General features: G+C 35.7%; 1 protein-coding gene across 2 annotated transcripts in view; it reads left to right on the top strand.

Moving 5' to 3' along the window:
* DCDC1 (doublecortin domain containing 1) overlaps window positions 1-16,638 on the top strand; it is a 491,420-nt gene that overhangs the window by 260,429 nt on the left and 214,353 nt on the right. For both annotated transcript variants that reach the window (XM_047878425.1, XM_047878424.1), the window contains exons 14-17: window positions 642-767; window positions 3,404-3,509; window positions 10,215-10,349; window positions 13,610-13,728. In XM_047878425.1, coding sequence (XP_047734381.1) covers window positions 642-767; window positions 3,404-3,509; window positions 10,215-10,349; window positions 13,610-13,728 — 486 coding nt within the window. The remainder of the gene's footprint in view (window positions 1-641; window positions 768-3,403; window positions 3,510-10,214; window positions 10,350-13,609; window positions 13,729-16,638) is intronic.

Below are 16,638 nucleotides of genomic sequence, written 5' to 3'. Positions count from 1 at the left end.
CACGATTAGATTCAATTTAAAAATTTTTGACAACCCTACACAGGTGATGCGGTTGAGTCCTATAATTATGAAGTTAAATATCAAGTCTTTGTCACCAATTGAGACAAAAATGGCTCATGGATGACATAATGCCAGTTGCCATTGTTTTTATTTAAGACGTTTCTCATTTGATTTTAATTCTCTTATAATTAAATTACTCTAAAACAAAATAACTAACAGTATGTAATATGGAAAATGAAATCAGCCTAGCATTTAGTGTGCTTATAAAAAATAGTAGTTCATAGCCAAATATCAAGAATTCATTTAATTATCTTCTCCAGAGAATATTAATGGTGTGTTGCATTGTGTGAACGATAATTGCTTGTTTTTCTCAACTAAATACTTTGCTTTTATTATTGAAATTATTTTTAAAAATTACATGTGTTGCAACTGTCCTTGACATATTATCAGCCAAATAAACTAAAATGTGCATTTCAGGTATCAGTATAAGATATCAACTGTAGTGCTTTATAATAGGAAATTCACTTTTCTGGACTTTATTACTCACTGATATTGTAGGTTTTATTGTTTAGTTGTGCTCAAATTTCAGTGTTTGTATAAATTTGCAGATCACTTTGATGTTTTTTTTTTCCATTTTTCAGATCTCCACTAAACCCTGTTTTGAGTCTGACCTTTGACCAAGTGACTGCATTTGACAGAGATGGCATTACAGTTGCATATAAAACCTTCTTGGATCCTAATGCTGTTCTGCTACCTGGATGTGACAAGTAAATTAACATGTGCCTGGTTAAAGTAGTCTGTATTACCTAATTCAGATTTCCCAGAGTGAGAGATTGAAACACTGAAAGACGTTGTCTAATTGTCTTAATAAGCAATTGTGTATTTTTTTGACTTATTACATGATGTAATGAGCTCATGTCTAAAAAGACTTATCAGTAACTTTTCTTAAGTTTTAAAAAACCATATGAAGCAATGAGCGGACTATAGTTTCTGCTTTGCAGAGGTAACAATTTTATTTGAAATGTAAAAACTGTTTTTAGTGGTTTCTAAATTAAGAGTTTTGAATGGAATCATTAAAATATTAAATAATATGTTTTCTTGTGGGAGTGTTCGTATTTAAGCATCTCATTTGATGATGATGAGAACAGAAGCAATTGAGAACAGAAGCAATATGCTAGAGAAATGATGGGGTGGTGGCAACACAGGAGGTAGAAGATTTGAGCTTCTAGCCCCATCTCTGTTCATGATTGTACATGGGCGGGTGGGTGTCAGCTTCTTATCTATATATAATAAAACCCAGTATTTACTAAGTGTTGACCACAGTTCTAAATGAATTGGGTAAGGATTTATTTAATCCTCAAAACAATTATTTTAATACCATCATTACCTTATCTCACTATTACTCCATTTTATAGAGACAGAAACTGAGGCACAGAGAGGCAGAGTAATTTGTCCATTCACACATTGGTACATGGTAGAGCCAGGATTCTAAAACAGATTGTCTTTTTTAAGAACTGTGGGCTTGGGGTGGCTCAGTTTGGTGACAGATTCTTGATTTTGGCTCAAGTCATGATCTCATGTTTCATGTGATTGAGCCCCACATTGGGCTCTGTGCTAGTCATGCTGGTATTCTCTCTCTCCCCCCCTCTCTCTGCCCTTTCTCTGTTCATGCTGTCTCTCAAAATAAATAAATAAACATTAAAAAAAAAAAAAGAACTGAGGGCTTACCCACTGTCTAGCACTGTCCAATAGAACTTGCTATGATGATAGAAGCATATGTTGTAATTATTGAGCACTTAAAATGTCACTAATGTGACTGAATTTTTAATTTTGTTTAAATTATACTGATTAAAAATGTTTAATATTTATTTATTCATTATTAGAAGGGAGGGGCAGAGAAAGAGGGGAGAGAGGAGAGAGAGAATACCAAGTGGGTTCCATGCTGTCAGCACAGAGCCTGATGCAGAGCTTGATCCCACAAACCGTGAAATCATGACCTGAGCTGAAACCAAGAGTCCTATGCTTAACTGACTGAGCCACCCAGGTGCCCCTAAATTATATGATGAGTGGCTACTGTATTTGACACTGATAGTGTGTTAGATTAGGTGATCTCTCTGTCAGGTCCCATCTATATTTTATATTTTGTAATTTAACAAATTATAGTGTCCTTAATATACAGGTGAAAAGGTTATAGAGGGAAAATCCAGAGAACCAGAAGCAGTCTGATGAGGTCACTCAATCCAGCTAGTGTCAACCTACTGCTAAACATGTCTACAAAGATGAATTCTTTGGTCTTCTTTGGTTGTTTAAACAACTCTATCCCCCAGTGACTGCCTGCACTTTCCAGGCAAGATTAGAATCTGTTTTGTCTTCTTTTTCTTTATAGATAGAAAATAACGTATCGGCATTTCTTTTTATAAGCATTTCCATTTATAAGATTTATTTCTTGTGCCACAATCTTTCCCCAAGCTACTAAATTTGCCCAGACCCTTTCCCTTCAGGTTTTAGCAAGGAGTTTAATTTTTAATTCATGTATTCCTTCTTAATTTCCCTTCCCTGGGTGCAATGAGTACTGTTGTATTGAGTGGTTTTTAAGTTAGATCTAGGTCACTAAGCATAACAATATGAAACTGCCCTTACTGAAAGCAAACTTATTTGAAGACAATTTACATAATTTTTGGATTCCATTTGAATTTTCTTTCTATACTCTAATGTGCATTATTTGAAGTCTTAATAATCATACTCTAATTTATAGTTCTCAGGGTATTGGAAAAAATACTATTAACAGCCCCAGAACTGGTTTCTGTTGAATAACATGCTATGTGATGTATCTTAACATATCAGTGTTGAGCCTGATAATTTTCTTTAGAATTAGGTTTGGTTTACTTTTAAAATAAGAATGGCTGAAGTAAGAATGAAACCCAGTTACTCCAGTTTGTGGCTTGTCCATGTGCTCATTAGACTGTGCTGCCTCTTAAGACTGTCTAAAAATTACCAAAATAATGTGCTTTACACATCCACGCTAAGTATAAAAAAATCTGTTATTATTCATAGTCCATTGTATTTAGAATAAAATTTAACAGTGAAGATGGTGCCCACTGTGAGTGATTCTGTAAGATTAAAAATCATTTTTTTTATTTCTCTGTTCTATTAATCATTAATTAGGTGTGGGATCCCTCAGTATCATAAATAATTGCAAGATACAAACTTTAAGTCTCCCTTTTCCCAGGTATGGATAACAAAACACATTACAAATTTCTGTTTAAAAAGATTATGGACTAAACATTTGTTTTTCTCTCCCCTGTAGAGTATAAGACATATAAGTTATTATACTAGTAGATTAAAGAGTATTGTAATTAAGTACATATTATTTTAACAAAAATAAATATTTTACTTTTCTTAGTTGGGAAGTTTGTGAAGGATTCCCAGTTAATTTCAATGGTACCAGTCAACAGATACCTGATCAATTTGAAAAGGTGGACTTGGAGAACCATTTCCTACAGAACAAGGTCAGAATTATTTATTATACTTAATGAAGGTATTTTATGTAGTGGATTGTCATTTGATACATGGTGACTGAGTGGATTTTGTGAAAGTTTTTGAAGTTTCAAGTATTTTACAAATGTTGGGGCATTATTCTCTATTTCCTGTTAATTAAGCACTTTTAAAACTGAACCAATATATAGTATTCCTACTAGAAAAATTTTTACCTGGATTATGTCACTTAAGTACTATTGCTTAGCATATTTTCTTTCTATCTACTGTATTAATAAGTTGGCATTGTTTTAAAAACTTTAAGATGGCTGTTAAACAAGGATTTTATCTATTTGCTCTGTGGATCAATGTATTTAAGGAATAAGAGTTCTTTGGAAACCCACTCATGACAGTCCAATCCAAAAGGTCTATGTATTAATTTACACCTAGAAATTTCTCATGCCAGCAAAGAATTTTCTTCTCCAACTGAGCTATGAAAGGTCTTTTAACAGATATATTTTTTTAATGTTTTATTTATTGTTTTTGAAAGAGAGAGAGAGAGAGAACGTGAGCAGGGGAGGGTCAGAGAGAGAGGGAAACACAGGATCCGAAGCAGGCTCCGGGCTCTGTGCCAACAGCTCAGAGCCTGATATGGGGCTCAAACCCACAAATCATGAGATCATGACCTGAGCCAGAGTTGAACGCTTAACTGACTGAGCCACCCCGGTACCCCTCCACATTTAATTTTTTACTACCTGCAAATTTAACTGTGAATAGCCTATGGTTAACTGGAAACCTCACCAATAACATAAAGTCTATAAACACGTATTTTATATATTGTATGCAATACGTACTGTATTATCTCCAGGAAGCTGGAAAAAAGAGAATGTTATTAAGAAAATCATAGTGTAAGAGAAAATACATTTACAATACTCTGCTATATCAAAGAACCGCATGTAAGTGGACCCACGCAGTTCAAGTCTGTGTTATTCAGGGTCAACTGTATTTCTAATCCTGTTAGATTTTGAGCAAATGTAGAACATAAATGCAACTAAGAATTAATGCCTTTTGTATTTTATATTTATCTGATTTATTTACCATAGTTCTGATCCTCTTGGCATTGCTTTTTAGGTTTTTGCTGTGATATTATTTCGTGTTCAAAAAACTTGTATCCCTGGCAGTTGCCTACTGAAATTCCAAATCCTTATCAGGCCTTCATTGATCTCCATGGATCTCCTCTAATCCACCTCTACTCTCAACTTGCCTTCCCAATCTTCTCTTCAATCTTCTCTTCTTGATCTTTGTACCCGAAACTACAGTTAGAGCTAATATATTGTGCCCCATAATATGTTTCTCACTTTGGTACTCTTGTATCATGGCGTGTGTTGTTTGCCTCGGATATACGTCCCCCCACCACTACACCATTACCATTCCTTGCTTTTTTAAGGCTTTATTCAACTCCCTCTTCTTCCAAGAAGTTTTCTCAGGTCCTCCAGCAAGAATGAACCTCATATTATTGAACTTCCTTTTTGTCTTTAGAGTTGTGTTTTGGTATAGTCATTTGTTTTTATTCCTTTCTCTTACACTAAATTGAGAATTTTTTGGGCACAGACACTATGTCTCACTCATCTTTGTATTTGTGAATTCTAGGACAGATTTTGAATGTAAGGCAGGTGCACAATACATTTTTGATGAATGATTTTTAAAATTTAGCTACACCTATCTTTCAAGGCTCAATATTTGCTAATATGTTCCTCATGTGTTATCCAAGCCCGATTGTTCATTTGTTGTTTTCTGAAAGTACTGCACGATTTCTGTTATTAGGCCCATGTGGATCCCTGGAATTCAACCTCTCTTTCTTTGTCACTACCCACCAGCCTTCTTTAACATCCTTATGCCATTTTCTAACACAGTGTCTGACATACAGCTGGCATTCTTTAAAGGCTTCCTGAAATTCTGCCTATCATTCTAGTCTTACCTGATTTGTGCCTGTTTCATGAAATCTTTCTTTACTGACCTTCATCTCCACACTAGATATGATGTTTCTGGACTCACATCCTTGTTGCATCCATTCTATGCCACTCATAATGAGTTTGAACTTGATGCTGTTCCTATCAAGCATTTTTTGCATAGTTCAAAGTCAACTAGTGCTCCAAGTATGATATGAACACATATCAGGTCACATTGGGGAAGAAAAGGAAGAATGCTAGATTCCACTGAGAATCTAATCAGATCATGAAGAGTCTTAAATTCATTGTTAGAGATTCTGGATATTGATCTGTAGAAAGCAAGGAGCCATTGGAAATATTCAAACACAGGCAAGATCTGATTTAATGTTGTGTTAGGAATAACTCAAGAGGTCCTTTTTTTTTTTTATCCTCCCTGCTGGAATAGATCTTTCTCAAGGGCAAAGGGCATCCTGGTCATCCTTGTCATTACTGCAATATCTAGATGTTCAGAGTTAGCTAGATGGAATTGAATTCACTGGTTAATTAACTCATTCAACAGAAACCAGCTCAAATCTGAAAAAAAAAAAAAGAAAAGGATATCAAAGAGCTATCAGAGGAAAAGAACTCAAAGGAGGCTTCTTTTTTTTTTTTGATTTTATGCCAGTGTAGGACTTGAAAAGATAACTATATTTTATAATGTTGAAAAATGAGAGAATAACAATCCACTTATTTCGTCATTATTAGCTGGTTTTAATGATTCAGTGAAAAAGAGAAAACTCATCTTAAATAAAAGTTTGTACACTATCATATTTTTAGAAGAAGAAATTGGTTTTGAATAAAATTTTAGTCCAACCAAAATAGTAGTATAAGAAAGCAACAATTTGATAAACTGGCTAGTAAAAAAGAAGCTTTCAAAGAAAAATGTCACTCCCTTAGCTATGAAATCTTACAATCCTTTCAGAAAAGCATCTCCAGTTATATACAGAGAGGTGATCAGTGCATTGGAAATAGTAATTTAATAACCTGAAATGGAGCACTTTTAAAGAGGGATTCTAGCAGAGGTGATAGATATCCATAGGGCCTTTTATTGTAGACTCTTGATGCTCATTGTGGTAAAGAAGACACTAAGAGGATTACAACAGGGGTAGAGAGAGGGAGGCAAAAGCCGATATTCTTGATGCATACGTTTTAAAATTGGCTTGAGAAAGAGATACCAGTGCCCAACCCCTCACTGTTCTTTTAAATCTCTTATTGACAAGTAAAACCTTTCCTACGGAGAAAAATTTGGAACATATAATCCCTATTAGTAATGTGGGAGATAGATATAACCCTGACAATTACAACCTGTTGCTCTTTTATCCATTTCAAAAGATTTGGAATCTACCACAAATTGACAGTTTGGCAAATACATCTTTCAACAGTTCTCTATTGTTACCTAACTTGACAACATTTTTATATTGCTTCAGTTTAAGGGCAATAAAATTGAATATTTCCATGCACTGGATGAGATTTAAACTTCATGGTAGTCAATATAAAAGAAAAAACGAAACATTTCATGAGAGGAATAGTTTTAGTAATACCTGAACGTGGGAAAAAGTAGCAGAAAAAATGGACTCCAGTATTTGGCAGGTAATATATTCCGCCAAAATGGAAAGGAAACATATTTTGATCCTAGCCTTTTGGTATAATCAGACTTTAGTAAGACATTAGTGGCAACCTTTGGGGGAAATAGTGAGAACAATGCCAAATTATGAATTTAGAATTGTGGCATACTAGTTACAAGTTATAAACTTACAACTTATGAATCAGCAGTCATGGATGCTAACAGAATAAATTATTCTATATGTCACAAGGAGGCTGGGGGAAAAAATGAACACTTTTTTTTTACTGCCCTATTTCTTTGCAGAGCAAGTCCTTGAAAAATAATGTTTTCGGGGCGCCTGGGTGGCGCAGTCGGTTAAGCGTCCGACTTCAGCCAGGTCACGATCTCGCGGCCCGTGAGTTCGAGCCCCGCGTCGGGCTCTGGGCTGATGGCTCAGAGCCTGGAGCCTGTTTCCGATTCTGTGTCTCCCTCTCTCTCTGCCCCTCCCCCATTCATGCTCTGTCTCTCTCTGTCCCAAAAATAAATAAACGTTGAAAAAAAAATTTAAAAAAAAAAGAAAAATAATGTTTTCTACAAATAATTGATACTGAGGAAAATACAAAATTTTATTTTTAATTTTGAACTGGTTGCCATTAGAATGAGACAGTGAACTTTAATAAAATCCTGAATCCCTTCCTTATTTTTAGACCAATATTTGGAACCTATTGGAGGACTGCATATTTACATCTTACATGTTTGATTGCATAATTATGTACTCACTTATATTTTCTGCCTTTCGACTTCTCCAGGTCTTGGCCTTTGAGGTGGGTGTATTGATCAGCTATAGTTTTAGAGAATGAAAGCAATAAGAATGAACATCAGGGACGTGAGGAAAGAGATGTTATAGCATTTCTTATAGTTGTGATTTTAATTTGTGTATCATTTTTTTAATTTGGCCCTAAATTCACTATCAAAAATGAAAAATTTCTATGTAGTAAAGAAAAAAATTTGTTCAGAATAAAGAGCTTCTCTTTTCAAGAAAAATTTCATTGTTTTACATCTTATTCCTCAGTAGATCTATAAGTAAGACCATAAGTGGTTCTCTTATTATTTTGAATTTTCACAGGAACATTGAAGGCTACTCCACCTTCACTAGTGATTTGGAAAAAGAAAATTAAACAAGAAGTTTTAATTGGCCCAGAAAATGCATGCATCATTTTTTAAATCACTGGCAGCTTCCATATCAGCACAGTTTATTCAGACAACCAAAATCATAATGGTCATTTAGAGGGAGATACATCTATCTATCTATCTATCTATCTATCTATCTATCTATCTATCTATGTATCGATCTATGGCAAGAGAGAGAGATTCAAAACAAAGAAGCAGTTTCCTAATGACATATGTGATGGTATGTATTTAGAAAACAGTCTCAACATAAATGCTGTTATATGCATACGTGTGTATGTGCAAGCACACACATGTATACCATGTTGCAGGTTGTCAGAGCACTTTTATGAATTGCAGTTTTCAGTTTTTATTTTCCCCACCTTCATAAATGTCCAATTAAATCTAAACTATCCAATTAAACTAAACTATCCAATTAAACTAAAAAGAGAAAAGAAGGTGAAGTCACAAATTGAAATTTAATGGCTATTGTCAATTTTAAACGTATCAGAACCCCTCTCTTGGCAAGATTTTTTTCTTTTAATAACAGGCAATGAAGCTGAGTGAGTGGGTCTGGCTGTGTCTGGTCTATGTAGAATCACTTGGGAACTGTCCAGCAAAATATCTCTCGAAGAACAGCATGGTGTTAATACTAGGTGCCAACCGAAGACAGACACAAAGGACCCCTTCGCTCTTCACCAATAAGCCAACTGTTAAAAGATTAAACCATGTTGTGGAGATAACAAGAATTTAGGCGCTGGCAGCAGGTGCTGTACAAAGAAGCAGTTGGCAGTACGGTTCTTCTGTCTGACTAATTCCAGTCAAAACAATCTTCTTCCCAGTTGCAGAGGAGAGTTTGGAGTGTGATGGCAACTTGGAGTTAGGAGGTTGAGTAAGAGTGCTACTTTAAATGCTGAGTCCTGTGGCGGGTGGATTAGTAGAATATAGTTTATCATTGTTCAGAAACTGTGGGGGATTCCCCTCCAGAATCCAGCCACTACTGGCTAACTGGGGAATACACAAAGAGCTGCAAGTCAAATCTGGTTATGTCGTGTGGTTGCTGTATTTTTAAAATTTTATTTTCACTTATGGGACTCAGAAGACATTTTATTCTCTTGAGGAGTAACTATCTTCCATTATAGAATAATTGTCAAATATATTAGCTATACCCTTTTGCTATTGCCTGATTGCATTTGTAAATATTACCTTTTAAATTGTCATTTAATTTTTGTATTTTAAGAATCAGTTGCTACTCAACAAATATCTAGTATTAGCACAGATTTAGAATATGCTTTCTAGTGTTAGAAAATAACTTAAATTGTTATTGAAGCACCATCATTTATTTGGCTTAAAGCAAAACTGACATATTCCCATAATCCTATACAAACAAATATTGGTACTTAAAAATTTAGTATGATTACTCAGGAAAAGTGATCATATAAGTTAGTGGAAAGTTTACTAAATATTTAGTGATATACAGGTGATGTGAATGTCTATTAATTTTACAATCAAGTCTGGGTGAGAAACGCTAGAAGGTATATCATATGTTTGATGTATGTAATCTGATAACAAATATGGGAAGCACAGATACTGTGTGTTACCAGTTGGTCCCCTCCTATCCATCCTCACAACTATCACTAAATTCTCAACTCATATCCCTTTATTCTAAGGAGATTGTGGAGCCTTTTAACTGCTCTCCTTTGATGTCCCCATTCTGCAATCCATTATTTCTGCCCGTGTGTGTGTGTGTGTGTGTGTGTGTGTGTGTGTGTTATTGACTCTTCTGTTACAAGTTTCTCTAGGGCAGGAAAAATACTGTATCATATCCCACACCACACAGTCTAGTGCCTTGCATATCAGAGCTGATGCACAACAAATATTAATTGAATTGAATTAAATGGAATTGAGCACTATTGTTTCCAAAGAGACCTTCTCAATCAGAAACATAATGTCTTAGGATAACCCATTTTGGGTGAGTGTGTTGAAGAGGGTGAACTTTCAGACTGTGAGTTTAACAATGCGTACTTCTTTTCATGGTATAGGTGGATCCCAATATTGTCCTTCATGCCTCTGTTTCCATCAGAAAGCGGAGCTCCTCAAGCAGGGAAGTAAGCAGTGGAAGTCAGATGGCTCCATCAACCCTGTGGCCTGCAGCTAGTGTTTGGCTGATCACGAAGGTACCCAAAAGTGTCTGCTCTCGCTGAGTGACTTCCCATGCTCCCTGATCACAGTGCGTCTCTAGATCCTGGTGCCTTCATGCACAAAAGCATGCAAGTGAAAGCATGATAAATTGTTGACTGTTATGAATGCTACCTCTCTGCCCTTGGTGTGTCTGGTGCAGAGGGCTTCTGTAGATCCCCATGTGGGCATTCAATCCACTTTCAGATGTGGTGGTTAGTTCATATGCAGAGTGTATTTAAACTCAGCTTAGAGCTTATGTATAGTCCACAGACTCACCATTTTTATGAGATTTGTGTGATGTCATTTAGTTCCACTCCTTCATCTACATTGCTGAGCTTCATGGAGCCTGGTGAATTAGCACTGTATAATGATAGTGTATGGTCTTCATAAGGATAATTTTAAGAGAAATCCCTGAGTATAAAATGTGAACAATGACTAACACATTTTATACCTATGTATTGACACTATTTAATTTTTTACTTTACTATTACTGGATCTGATTTAAATTGAGAACATGTAACTGCCCTCCCCTCTCCTCTTACTATTGAAATATGTTTTGTAATTGCCATCAAATATTTATGCCCATAAAGAGATGGTGCAGCTTTTATCTACCCTTCTTTTGTCTTCTTTTGCCCCCTCACTATAGATTATTTTGGCCTTTTCTTAGCACTTCTATGGGTGCAGAGTCACTCAGGCAAGCTTGCTGGTACTGTGTTGGAGTCGGGGTGGGGGGATTGAAACAATTTTCTCAAATGAAATTTGGGATTGCTCTTAATGTTAATTTTTGATTCTCTGAGACCTAAAAACAAATGTATAGAGCAATTAAGATACAAAGGAGCCAAGAAATACTCATTTCATATATCAAGGCAGAATGAGATTAGATGAGATATTTCCTCAATCTACTTCCAACTTGGAAACCCCCTTTTAAGTTGTATTTTGCTTCAGGTTTAATAACAATATTTGCCATTTTGTTAAACATCTGCTATATGTTAGGCATCGTCTACATATTTATTATCTTATTTAATCTCATACATTATACAGCTGAATAAACTAAGACTAGTAAGTAGCAGAAGAAAGATTCTTGGTCTGTCTGACTTCAAAACGCATGCCTTTTTACTGTAATAGAGAATGGTGCTCTATATTTGATCAATTTATGGAAGTGTTTTGGTTTTAGCATTGCCACTGAACCCTTGTGTGACCTCAGGTAAGCCACAACTGTATCTGGGCTTCAGTCTTATCTGAAAAGAGTTGGACGAGTTGGTATGGAAAGTTCTTTTCTAGACCTCAGATTCTGTAATTCCATGGTATCTGTTTATAGAATTTTATGATAGCAAAAAACCTGTACTTGTCTAAAATTTCCTCAAAAATAATCGAAATGCTTACTAAAAAGAGTATGGATTTTGGAGTTAGATAGATTGGAATTAGAATCCTTTTTATTCTTGAGACCTTGAGAAAGTTACTTAGCTGCACGGAACCACTGTTTCCTTCTCTATAAAATAGTCTTATCTATCTTGCACAGTTGCTATGATGATTAATAAGAAAGCATGTGTGAAATTCAAGCGTAGTGTTTGGTATACAGAAAGTGCTTAACAAATGTTTCTTTTTCCCCATCCAAAGCAGGTTTCTTTCAATATAGACAAACATGTTCAAATGAGGATTCAATCCAGTGCTTACTAAAACCAAAATTTTAAAGAATACTTTTCCCAAGTTATCATCTGTTTTTTTTTACCACACAGCAAAACCATGAGAAATAAAAGTTACATGCTAAATATAAAACAAGTTTGAAAATCTTTTTAGATTGAATGGTCTCTCCCTTTTTCCAAAATATGTATTTTTACCTGTTAGGATAGACAATTTTGCATGCCAGAAACCCTTAGTGGTTGTCACTCATTTAAAATGTGTTGTTGACATCGCTCCTCATCAGGGAAATACAAATCAAAACCACACTCAGATATCACCTCACACCAGTCAGAGTGGCCAAAATGAACAAATCAGGAGACTATAGATGCTGGAGAGGATGTGGAGAAATGGGAACCCTCTTGCACTGTTGGTGGGAATGAAAACTGGTGCAGCCACTCTGAAAAACAGTGTGGAGGTTCCTCAAAAAATTAAAAATAGACCTACCCTATGACCCAGTAATAGCACTGCTAGGAATTTACCCAAGGGATGCAGGAGTACTGATGCATAGGGGCACTTGTACCCCAATGTTTATAGCAGCACTCTCAACAATAGCCAAATTATGGAAAGAGCCTAAATGTCCATCAACTGATGAATGGATAAAGAAATTGTGGTTTATATACACAATGGAGTACTACGTGACAATGAGAAAGAATGAAATATGGCCCTTTGTAGCAACGTGGATGGAACTGGAGAGTGTGATGCTAAGTGAAATAAGCCATACAGAGAAAGACAGATACCATACGTTTTCACTTTTATATGGATCCTGAGAAACTTAACAGAAACCCATGGGGGAGGGGAAGGAAGAAAAAAAGAGGTTAGAGTGGGAGAGAGCCAAAGCATAAGAGACTCTTAAAAACTGAGAACAAACTGAGGGTTGATGGGGGGTAGGAGGGAGGGGAGGGTGGGTGATGGGTATTGAGGAGGGCACCTTTGGGATGAGCACTGGGTGTTGTATGGAAACCAATTTGACAATAAATTTCATATATTGAAAAAAAATGAAATAAAATGTGTTGTTGATTCTCAAATCAGAAAATTGTCAAATGGCCATTTAAACAATATTCTTAATTTCCTATTCAGAGTATCTTAACATTTAAAGCAAAAGTAGTTCACAAACCACCTAAAAATGTTTAACCCATGGTATTTAGACCCAGAGTAAAACTTTAAACTCATACAAAGGTTAAGGATTTGTTTCAATCTTTTCAGTTCACTGCTCTTTTTTTTTTCTGTGCATACATATTTCACATAAGCTCTGTAGTCATAACTCTAACAAGTGACACATGATGGACCCCAAATTGCTGCCCTGTGAAATATGCACAGAAAAAAAGGACAAATGAAGATATCAAGGTCTGTTTTATTTTGCGCTGAACTGTAAAATGCCACCCTTGTTGGACAGAAGATCACTGATTCTGAGCAGGGCTCGCTGACTGCTAACTTGTGGGTAGTGTTTCACTTTCAGCAACTGTTAATATCCGGGCTTATCCAGGCATAATGACCTCACTAGTTGTGACACATTGTTGAATTTTCTGGTTCTTTTAACTTATTTAGACCTTTCTCCCCCCTTTCTATTCATTGGAAGACTGGAATGATCCTGAGCCGGGCGATAACACAGGGCTGCCTGGCTATTGGTCATCCAATCACAGTCAAGCCTGCCAAGGGAACATCACTAGAAGGGTACAAATTAATCCTACAGAAAAGGTAATGCTTATGAGCTATTTGGCTCAAAATAATGAATGTTAATTTCAAGATTTCTGAGCAGTCAAATCATGATGCCTTCCAGCTTAGATGGAATATTCATTAGGTGTTTAAATTTGTGTTCATAATATCAATATTAATTTCCTATGTAAAATAAGCTTGTAAATGTATGCTACTTAGTTTGGTAGCATTTCTTAGGTATTTTCAAAAGCGAAATGTTGGCGTTCAACATGTATCCATGTTGTAGACAAGCTGCCGTTCTACTCTATAATTATTGGAACTCATTTCTTTATATCCATATTGGTTGTTAATTTAAATATTTAATGTTCTGTGTGTATTCTTAACCTTTTCTAAATCTTCTGAATATGAAATATTGAACTATGAAAGAAAATTGAGGAGACAGAAATTGCTGATTTGTAAGGCCTCAAGTCTCCTTTTTATTTGTTTTTGCTGACTTAGGAAAGTCAAAATCAAAATGAAAACACATTTAGAAAAAATTAGGAATGAGGAACCAACAGTATAGAAATATTATTTCCTAGAAACTTTTTTTCTTGCTCATTTGTCTTTCAGTTTCACCTAGAATTGACAAAAACAAGTCCTACTGTGCTTCAGGACTTAGAAAACTATTATCCAACTACTTTTGGGTGGATAAAATGTGCTTTGGGCTGAAACCAGAGCTGGGATACTTAGGCACCAAAGACACCAGCCCAACCACAAATAAGAAGGGATATTTTCTTTAATAGAGCAGATTGTCCAGCAGGTATTAGAATATCACATAAAGGTTAAGTGTTATGTGGTCTACAGAGTCAGATTCCCTGGTGTAAATCTTAGCTTATTTCTTATTCTAACAACAACAAATTCTGAACCAGACACTCTTCTAATTCCTTTATATTTTATTGTCACATTTAATCCTAATAACAACTGGATAAGGTAGCTATCCATTATTATTATTATTACAGATGAGGAAAATGAAGTACAGAGTAATCACTTACTCAAGGTCATGCCTACTAACTGGTTGGAGAAGAATGCAAACTCAGGCAGTCAGACACTATAACCCACTCTTAGCCACAAGGTGACACTGTGTATAGATCAAAACCCAATCAAGAAATTGCTAATGAGTGCCATGTGTGGTAGTAAATACCTCAGTGGAGGAGTAGGTAATATTAATTAAGAAACCTAGGCAGAAGGGAGACGGAGACAGTATGCTGGCATCATAGCATCATAGCAAACTAGCTGTGCTATTAGGGTGCTAAACGTATGGTTTCTAAGGAGGGTCACACAAGCCCAAAGCAATTCCCAATTTGATGTGGTGTTGTATGTGAAGTGGATAACAAGATTTCTGGGGCAGAATCAGTGCTGTAAACTGGAGACAAACCAAGAATCATCTTCTAGTGATAATGACAAGTCCAAACCACTGACCATGGAACCAGAGATGCTTCAGCTGACATTGTCCATCGTTATAATAAAGTCAATCAATTGTAACTGGCCCAGAAATGACATAAAATATAGAATTAATGCACACGACATTAAAACAGTTGTTATAATTGTATTCCATATATTTAAGAAGCTAAAGAAAAGATGGAACATGTTAAATATAGACTTGGAAGATAGAAAAAGACTCAAATCAAATTTCTAGAGATGAAAACTGCAGTATATGAAATGAAAAATATGCTGTGACTAGTGGAAGATTAGACATTGTTGAAGAATATATTCGTGATCTTGAGCAGATAGCAATACAAACTATTTACAATGAAAGCCAGAAAGAAAAAAAATTAGGTATAATTTATTGTCAAGTTAGCTAATATACAGTGTATACAGGTGTATACAGTGTTCTCTTGGCTTCAGGAGTAGATTCCTGTGATTCATCACTTGCATAAAATACCCAGTTGCATAAAATACCCAAATACTTGTTGGCTCATCCCAACAAGTGCTCTCCTCAATGCCCGTCACCCATTCCCCCCCATCAACCCTCAGTTTGTTCTCTGTATTTAAGTGTCTCTTATGGTTTGCCTTCCTCTCTGTTTGTAACTTTTTTTTTCTTCCCTCATGGTCTTCTGTTAAGTTTCTCAAATTCCACATATGAGTGAAAGCATATGATATCTGTCTTTCTCTGACTGGCTTATTTCACTTAGCATAATACCCTCCAGTTCCATCCATGTTGTTGCAAATGGCAAGATTTCATTCTTTTTGATTGCTGAGTGATACTCCATTGTATGTATGTGTGTGTGTATGTATGTGTGTGTGTGTGTGTGTGTGTGTGTGTGTGTGTGATGTGTGATATGTGTGTGTGATGTGTCCATTCATCAGTTGATGGACATTTGGGCTCTTTCCATAATTTGGCTATGGTTGGTAGTGCTGCTATAAACATTGGGGTACATGTGCCCCTATGAATCAGCACTCCTGTATGCTTTGGATAAATTCCTAGTAGTGCTATTGCTGGATTGTAGGGTAATTCTATTTTTAATTTTTTGAAGAATCTACACATTGTTTTCCAGAGTAGCTGCACCAGTTTGCATTCCCACCAACAGTGCAAGAGGGTTCCCTTTACTCCACATCCTCACCAACATCTGTTGTTTCCTGAGTTGTTACTCTGACTGGTGTGAGGTGGTTATCTCAGTGTGGTTTTGATTTGTATTTCCCTTATCATGAGCAATGTTCAGCATCTTCTCATGTGTCTGTTAGGCATTGGCTGTCTTCTTTCGGAAAGTGTCTATTTGTTTCTTCTGCCCATTTCTTCACTGTATTATTTATTTTTCTTGGGTGTTGATTTTGATAAGTTCTTTATAGATTTTTGATACTAACCCTTTATATGATATGTCACTTGCAAATATCTTCTCCCATTTTTGTTGGTTGCCTTTTAGTTTGTCGATTGTTTCCTTTGCTGTGCAGGAGCTTTTTATATTGATGAGGTCC

This window comes from Prionailurus viverrinus, chromosome D1 (assembly GCF_022837055.1).
Source record: "Prionailurus viverrinus isolate Anna chromosome D1, UM_Priviv_1.0, whole genome shotgun sequence".
Lineage (NCBI taxonomy): Eukaryota > Metazoa > Chordata > Mammalia > Carnivora > Felidae > Prionailurus > Prionailurus viverrinus.
This window is presented reverse-complemented; position numbering and strand designations above follow the sequence as displayed.